Raw genomic sequence first — 8,810 nt, forward strand, 5'->3', positions numbered from 1 at the left:
ATACCACTCCGGAGTTGGAAAGATGGTTTGCTCGGATGTGTGTGCAGCTTTAAATCACTGATCTCTATGGAAGTACACATATACCCGAAGGAACTCCACTGGAATTGACCGTTGCCCATAAGCATATACTATGCTTTGACACACATATTCGCTGAGGTGCGCTATAGCTGTGATTCTTGAATGAACCCTGGTGGGCAGGGGATGAAAATCGATTCAATTGGGCCACCCATGTCTCCCCAGCAGGCCTCGAATTACCCGGGAGGCAAAAGGCAATTTGCCGCAATGCCCTATCTACTTGCCGCAATGCCTCTCTCAAAATTACCATGCTTACTGCAACTTTTCCTCGCTGCCCTTAAAAAATTTTGAGAGAGAGTGCCCCTAAAACCAAAAATTGCCTGTCCCTAAAACTGGCGAAATTCGAGGCCTGCTCCCCAGGTTCGGGTCTTTAACCCATTGACGACTAGTCCTGGGTATACTCAGGCAAGTGTCTATGGGAAATGCTTGTTGTAGCAAAATCAGCCCATCCTCAACGGGTTAAAGGTGATTTGCAATCAACTTCAACGCCAGGTAATTAGCCTGAAGCATGTCAGTATGAAGATTGATTTCGCTACATTAAAGATCATGAATTTATGTAAATGGCTTACCATACTAGACCTCTGGGGTGGTATTCTGAAATCCTTCCTAGGAAGAAATTTCTTCCCAAGTCAGGATTTTTTCCTAAGTGGTATTCTGAAAATCTTCCTAAGTTTCTTCCTAAGTAGACTAAGGAAGAAACTTAGGAAGGGGGCGGGAATATGCAAATTTCTGACTTAGGAAGAAGTTGGTATTCTAGAATGCACTTAGGAAAGAATTTTAGGAAAATATTTAGGAAAGCTCCACCCCTGTCCTAAGCACGTTGTTAAGAATAGCAAACTGCAAGCATCATGATAGGCGCGCTTGTCAGTCATTGCGCGCACATGTACTTTGATGCGCGAAATGAGCGTGAGAAAGGGGACATGCCGCGCACTCGTGTATTTGACCCTACGTCATAGTAATATGCGATTGTCATTGGTTGGTCCCTTATGATACGGCATTTTGTATTGGCTTAGGAAAGGACGTGGGCGGGGATAAGGATGGTCTAATTTGCATTAAGAAGTGCCTAGGAAGAAATTTCAGAATACCAATTTTGTCTTTCCTAGGCACTTCCTAAGTTTCTGACTAAGGAAGAAACTCAGGAAGAAACTTAGGAAGATTTTCAGAATACCACCCCTGGTGATTTGAGCAGTCAATATGTTATTGTAATCTTGCCATTAATTGCAGAATCATCTCTAGTTAATACGACTCAAGATCTAGTTTGGGTAATGAATAAACCTGCTATGAATTTCTCGTGGCACAAGTGTAAAGGACTCAAGATTAGCACTAGAGTTCCACTGCTGTTTGACACAATGTTCCTGAAGCGGATTTTGAAAAGCCAAAAAAAGATGACGGCTTAGCCAGCAAAACTGAATAGCATCTATTGAATACAGGCTCCATCCTTTTCTTCAAAGTTCCTCATAGAAATTTGGGATTACCAAATGAGCATCTTGCCACAAATAAGTCGTGGTTACACTGGCAGAACTTAGTGTATGTTCAAGTTCTTCAAGTTTAAGTTCTAAAAGTTTAGCAAGTCTGAACGCAACTTCCTGAAAACCTCTTTCAAAACTTCTTGTGAAAACCAGGGATATTTCCTGAACCCCCTAAAATCTTCACAAAGTTTGTGCAGTCTGAACACATACAGCTTAAACTTTGCAAACCATAGTGTACATCACGTGACAAGTCAACCGGAACCTGTTTGTTGTGCCTCCAGAGCTGTAAGATGGCATGCACTTTCTTTGGTATAACACATGTGCACCAGTGACCAAAACTCTGAAAACTTATTGAGAACTGAAACTTCGAAAATCTTGGCCGTCAGTGTGAATGGATGAACAAACTTCGCGAAGTGTTCTCAAAGTTAACCTTTCCAAAGTTTTGCTGGTGTAACCGCGGCTATTTTCATTCAATCTCACTTATAAATGGGTATCAAAAAAATCTTTACCTGAAAGAAGGAAACAATGCTGGACGAGCTCCAAATGTGCTTTCTCCACACCCGTCATCATGATTTTGGCAGTACAATTCACATGATAGTAATGCAATACAAATATCCCATCACCAAGTGCCCCTCAATTCCCATGCTTCCCCCCTCCCAGCCCCCCCCCCCCCGCCTCCTTTCTATCATCAGGCTCTTCAGTAGGTGTCTCCATAGACACATAACTTTGCTGAGTCAATCTTAAGAAAAAAGGTGAGAACGGTCAATCCTCATCTCCCATCACCAGTAGAAGTTTGTGGAGATGAAAGAAGCAGCCGCGCTGAGCCATCCTCCGGAGTTCTTGTCCGGCTGACCGATGCGCTTGACCGCCTTGTCCTTGATGGGGCTGTCCTCTTCCGGGAGGTAGTCAGGGAGGACGTCGTTCTCCTTGTTGGCAAGGGCGGGGTTGGCACCGAAAGACAGAATCACCTGCCAAAAAGAAGGGACGGAGGAATACCATGTAATGCAGGCTTTGAATTTTTTTTTCCTTCATGCAAACACTGGCTGGTTGACAGGAAGCTTTCTTCCATCACAGTGGAAAGCTTCTATTTGGTCTGAAAACTCCTCTCTTTTTGTGGTGGGGGGGGGGGGGGGGGCGGGGGTAGGGATGGTATGGTGTGCAATGTTGATGTGCTTTGCAAGTTGATCTGAGTATTAGTCTCAATGATGTTGAAATTAGAAACTGCTTCCCTTGAATTACAAAGGTAATTTTCTTCAACTTTTGGAAAAGAGCAGTTAGGTTACTAATAGAGTGCTGCATTATTCACATTGGAATTCAAGCATTAAATCATTACTGCACTATGAAACACATCTATTGAGCTATTTATCAGTAAAGGTTCAAGTCTGACAACTTTTGGCAACTGCTGCTAATAGTCATCTCTCCATCATGCATGTTCTCTATTGCTGTCATTCGAGAAACGGGAAGCTGAATTGCAATTTACAGATTTGCCTTAAACTGCCTCCACGATTGGCAACAGGAAATTATATTCTTACAAACTTTGTTTCAGTGCCAAGGCCAGAAATTTTTCTTTGAATTCTAATAGCATCATCAGATTCTGATGCGCTTGTTGTAATTTTCGTCATGGTGCCACTTTCCACTTGATCTAAAAATGTAACTGTGGCATACTATGAAATATTGCCATGGACGGGGCAGGGGGTTGGTTATGAATAACTTCTACACTCAACTTTGACATTCTTACCTCTTCTCCATGTTCATTTTTGATGACCTGTTCAGCCGACATCGTCTCTGTTTTGGCAATTGCAACGACTAGCACCTGTAGACAGTCAAGAAAATAGGAATTTGTGAATTAGTTTGACAGCCTCATCCTTTGTATTCTCAATGTGTGTGCCAATACTGTATACGCCATATATTTAGCGAGTCTGGATTTTTCGCGAATCGGGACTTCCCAACGATTTCGCGAGTGGTTAAATTCGCGACGATCATGGAGTGCTGTCACATTCATATCAGGATCAGAGTCATTATTTTTGCGTGTCTTTAGTTTCGCGAAGAGCCACTGACTCGCAAAATTTGTGAAAATAAAAACCTCGTGAAATATTTGGCATATACAGTAACAAGCATAATTTGTACATTACTGTTACCCATAAATATGAGATATATCCTCATTTCTTTTTTTTTGCTTACTAGAACTTATTCTTCTTTTTTTTTTATTCAGTGTTACACTTGAGATTTCATTTGATGCACAGAAATGAAAACAAAGTTACTGAATATAACTGCAATTAAGAACAATACAATGCAACAACAAAGTGAAGGTGTTAATGGATAAGTACAAAAGAAGACAAAAGAATTATAAGTGCCAGAAAATTATTGAACTCTGCATCCTCTGGGCAACTCGTCTATTGAGGTGACATTGTATTAGTTATTACATCATTGTCGTTCCTTCTGTAAATCAATTATTTAAACACAGCAGCGGGTGCAATACAAAAGCAATGTCAAGTTTTATACAATCACAGAAGTGAGAATAGAATTGGTATTTAAAGGGATGGTACAGTATTGGTGGAGATGAGAATTGGGCTTTTAAATTTTTGCAAGATACCAAGAAAACACTTATGAAATAGTACAGGGCATAGCATTTTAAGAGGAATTCAAAGTTTATTTGATGAAAATCGGGTTTGGAATGACTGAAACATCCAAAAACAAAGTAAAACAAAGCGATCGTAAGAAAGTGTGGGTCCCACACGTTATTTTATTAAATTGCTCTGTTTTGGATATCTCAGCCATTTCAAAACCAATTTTCATCACATAAACGTTGAATTCCTCATGGAATCATATGCTCTTTCATATTTGATAAGAGGTTTCTCATTATCTCACCAAAAAATGTTAGAAACCTGAAATTAGGTCTCAACCAAACCTATATGGTCCCTTTAAATAAACTGACCTCTGGCTTCAGGTCCGTCCTGGTCCTCACCATGCATCGCTTCTTGATGAGGTCAAAGGTGAAGCTGACAATACCTTTGACCTGTAGTAAAGCCTCCTCACAGGTCCTCCGACATTCCTGGAAGAATACAAGAAAATGTATATTAGGTCACTGGTGCTATCACTCTGAATCCATGTAGTTGCTTGGAAAATGGGACAGTGTGAAACTAAAAACATCATAATCATACTTCTGACTTGAATAAATTAAATACTTCTCATGTATCACTTTCTCAAGATTGGAGACAATGAGGATCTAGAGAAAGAAGGAAGAAAAAGCAGAAGAGGAGGAGGAAGATACAGCCTACAAACTGCACAATGAGAAGAGCGAAGAATAAATAAAGAGAGAAAAAGATCTACACTCACAATGTCATTGAGGCCGTCGATCTGAAACGTCATGGTCTTCCATTTCTTGTTGTGGGTGCCCACAAAGAACTTGTTGGGGTGTTTTGGGTTGAGTCGGCCGCCAGCTGCTCGGGCCGTGTTCTGACTCTCCTTCAGGGGGCTTGGGGATGGTGGGGCCAGGAGACGCTTGTGAATGCTCTTCGCTAGATTCCTGCTCTTAGTATCACTGTGAGGGCTTCATAATGGGATAATACAATGGACTTCCATTATAATGAAGTCCTCGGGACCAGCAGTTTTCTTTTGTTATATCAAAATGTCATTATAACCAAACAAATCAACAATAAAAAGCATCTATAGAGCAGATAATGTTGCGGTCTGAATTTTCACTTCATTGTGACCGGAATTTCATTGTAACCGAGTTTGTTATAACAGGAGTGCACTGGAGAAGAATCAGCCTCTATACATTTAACTAGTTAGTACCCGTTAGGGGAGCATTCTTCAAAATGTGGCATGATATGAAAATATTCACAAACAAGACAGTCAAACAAATGATAACACAATCCCCCAAAATAAAAGACAAAACAAAAGGAAAGAAATACAAAAAGGATCAAGGAACACAAGGTTTTCTGTAACAATCCTATATGCATCCATTGCAAAGTTGACTCTCCCCAAAAGACAAATTTACTTCAGCATGACAGTCCTTCAAATTCATCACAGATATTCCATTTTTGGACATTTGCCACGAGACGTGGATTCCCTGATTCAAGCTCAAGGGAAAATCATTGAAGAAAGCAATGAGGGCGACTACACGCCAACAGAGCACAGCCATTACAGTCACATGTTGCATTGACTTCTGAAAAGAATTAGGACAGAACTGTCTCATACCTGATGCATACTTATTCCTTAGCTTTTTAATTGAGAAATTTTTGCTCACATTTTGTAGTTTCATATTTAGCCCAACAACTGTAAAGTTACTCAATCCTTCAAGGGTAGAAGACTTTCATACTTGCTACTTCTGTCCACTCACCTGTTGGCTACTGCTTCCAGACTGACCAGCATACCCAGCTCTCTCTTCATGATGGGCCGGTTGATGGAGCTCTCTGCCAAGTAGTGGAGGGCCTGAGTGGACATTTCAGTGATTTCCATATTATGCAAATTAGAAGGATGAGTGAGGTGAAGTTTAATCACCTCAAACCTCATTTTAAGAAGGTCAGGAGTTATAGTCAGATACCTCACTATGTGAGACACTTCTGCTGGTCTCTAAAATTTTATACTCCTTTATTTCTATCCCCTATATATAATAACTAAGATGCCCAATATGATGAGGAAATTTTTAGTGGTCCCAAGCATCTCATTACAACAAGGTTCAAAATCCTTGTAACTGCTGGTTTAGTGGCACACACATTATTACTGATCCTATGTAAAGACAATAAGGGCATTACAGAAAATATTTCTTCCATTTGCCCGAATGGATGTTTGGGCAAGGGGTCCATCTTTTGACCAGGCTAGTGGCTATTCATTGATACTGGCCCGTTGGTGAGTTTTGTGACATTATTTTTTTTTTTTAATGTTACATTTATTATTTCTGTATTTTTCACTTTAACAGAGCTGCCAACATTCTCACCAAATGTCAGGGAGATTCCAAAAATGAAAGAAGGGCCTAATCAGAAATATGAAGGGCCTATACATGTAGGCTTTATACTTGTGCACATGCAACTCAACAGGCCAAATCTGAATACTTAATTAATCAGAGAGATGTTTGTATTTTTAGGATATTGAAAATGAATTTTATTTTTTTGATAGTTTCAAACAGTATCAGGGAGACTCAGCATTTCTGCATGGATGTAATGTTACACGTTAGTACACCTGTATAGAGCTCTACATGATTTTGATTTAGCCGCTGAATTAAATAATAAAATTAGACCAATTTGTGACAAATTTGGTCCGAGCATAGTTTCTTGGTTCCAAATGTTTCAATCATGTATACAGTGACACATTTTGTCAGCTATGGAGACAAGAAGAGTACAACTTAACCCGTTGAGGACGGTTTGATTTTGCTATTGTACAGGACGCATTTCCCATAGACACCTGCCCGAGTATACTCGGGACTCGTCCTCAATGGGTTAAGCTCATCTCTCTAAAGTCTCTCTTTCTCTCTCCATCTCGATCAATATTCATTTAACGTTAGGCCTATCGCCTATCTATCTTTTTGCAAAGAATTTTTTTTTCTTACTGTATATTTTGTTATATTAAAGGTACTCACCTCCAGGGCAGTGGATACAACCGTTGGGTCATCATTGTCTAAAAATAGCACCAACCCAGGCAGGCACCCCTGGTCCTAAGAGGGAGAAGGAAAAATAAAAGAAATGTAGTGGGATTGGGTTTTGGGAGTCGGCTTCGACTCTCCCCTTCTCTCACCGACCAACCGTACCAGACCCGGACTGCAACTTTAACTGGACTGGGGGGGGGGGGGGGGGGGGGGGGGGGGTCATATGACCGACACATTCGACCCTGTCAGTTGACAATTGACCCCCATGACCTTGTATGATGGGGGGTTAGGTTTCCGGACACTTAACTTTAAGTTCGCGCGTGAAAACTTACCTATTTTACATAGAATATGCAACTTTCTTTACCTCAAAGACTTGATATAGACTCCTCATATACTAGACAACATACTCTGAAAACAGCGTGAGAATTAACCTGCTAAATCGTTGGATTTTCCCCTTCAAAGTGACCCCATGTAAGAATTGTTTATGCACACGTTGATTTTGTACGGGAAATACATATGGGGAGCGAGCGTGCACGGTGTTTACATTCTCGCCGTATGATCAACGCAAACGAACATTCGATCGAACATCATGTGTGTATAAATAGTGTATTAATAACTCGTAACATCTTGTGAGACTTTCACTGCGTCATTTTCATTCCAGACGCACTTACACGCACTTACAATACGCGTCCGGTCCCACAACCTGTCCGGACACACAACGCTTGGTCACACTTGACTTGACGCTTGATGACTTGACTGATGGTTTCCACAGACGTACCGTAGTTATGGGTAAACTCGGCCTAGCGGGTAAAGTCGGCCGCCAGCGCGCACAGTACAATTTTAATTTTTATGTACTGTGCGCGCTGGCGGCCGACTTTACCCGCTAGGCCGAGTTTACCCATAACTACGGTACACTTTCTCAAACTCCTGAAAATCCATGGATATCAAGCACATCGGGCCACTGGCGTTTATTGTAGTCGTAAGTATTATTCGCCTTTAAAGCAGGTATCACTCCCACTTTAGAAATTTGGAGAGATGGTTAAAATCCCCAATCCAATCAAAATGAATTTAAGTTAAATTGTTGAAATCACATTGCTGTTATCTCTGGGAAAGAGGGGTAGACCGTCTATACAATTGTAATTCCCCTTGATAACTGTATACATAGACACCTATTATTTTTATCAGCTGACAGTGCAAGGATTTGAATGACCATGCATACTGTACCTTGACAATTTTCTCCCTGTTTATCGGGTCTCTTGCTAAATCCCGCAGCTGTTTCACCACATCCTGAACGGCCATGCTTGGAACAGAGAATCAGTCAGGTTGGGCTTGAGATTTGAAAGAAAAAGCGGCGGTAAGGCAGGGATCTCTCTGTTTCTCTGCTCAAGGTCCCTACGACGCGTGTTCTGCTGGATCTGCAGTTTCAAACCAGTCAAAAAGGAGTTCCTAGATATGGCAAAATACTTCAAAATTGTGCGATGGTGAAGCCCGATTCAGATGTAACGACAGTCTACAGTCGTGTGATTCACTGCTACTGTATGCAAAATACGTACAAATGTGTATAATGTGTGCGAGATCGAGATCACGAGAAGCCGGCCATATACCGTGCAGCCATTTAAAAATGGCGGAGTATTGTTATTCTCTACGCTGATTGGATAAAGCGTTCGAGAGGTACGTCCTCA

At 41.1% G+C, this 8,810-nt stretch overlaps 1 protein-coding gene across 1 annotated transcript; it reads right to left on the reverse strand.

Moving 5' to 3' along the window:
- Positions 1-2,323: 2,323 nt before the first annotated feature.
- LOC139719463 (armadillo repeat-containing protein 1-like) lies at positions 2,324-8,438 on the reverse strand. The gene is made up of 7 exons (XM_071630876.1): positions 8,353-8,438; positions 7,123-7,197; positions 5,887-5,978; positions 4,881-5,094; positions 4,480-4,596; positions 3,283-3,357; positions 2,324-2,512 (listed from the first exon to the last, which is right to left on the reverse strand). Exons 1-7 carry the CDS (start codon positions 8,425-8,427, stop codon positions 2,324-2,326), a joined length of 837 nt encoding a protein of 278 aa, XP_071486977.1. The 5' UTR covers positions 8,428-8,438.
- Between the last annotated feature and the right edge of the window lie 372 nt (positions 8,439-8,810).

The sequence above is a fragment of the Diadema antillarum genome, unplaced genomic scaffold (assembly GCF_040938485.1).
Source record: "Diadema antillarum isolate AM-2024a unplaced genomic scaffold, OU_Dant_1.0 scf00000111, whole genome shotgun sequence".
In the NCBI taxonomy this organism is placed as follows: Eukaryota; Metazoa; Echinodermata; class Echinoidea; order Diadematoida; family Diadematidae; genus Diadema; species Diadema antillarum.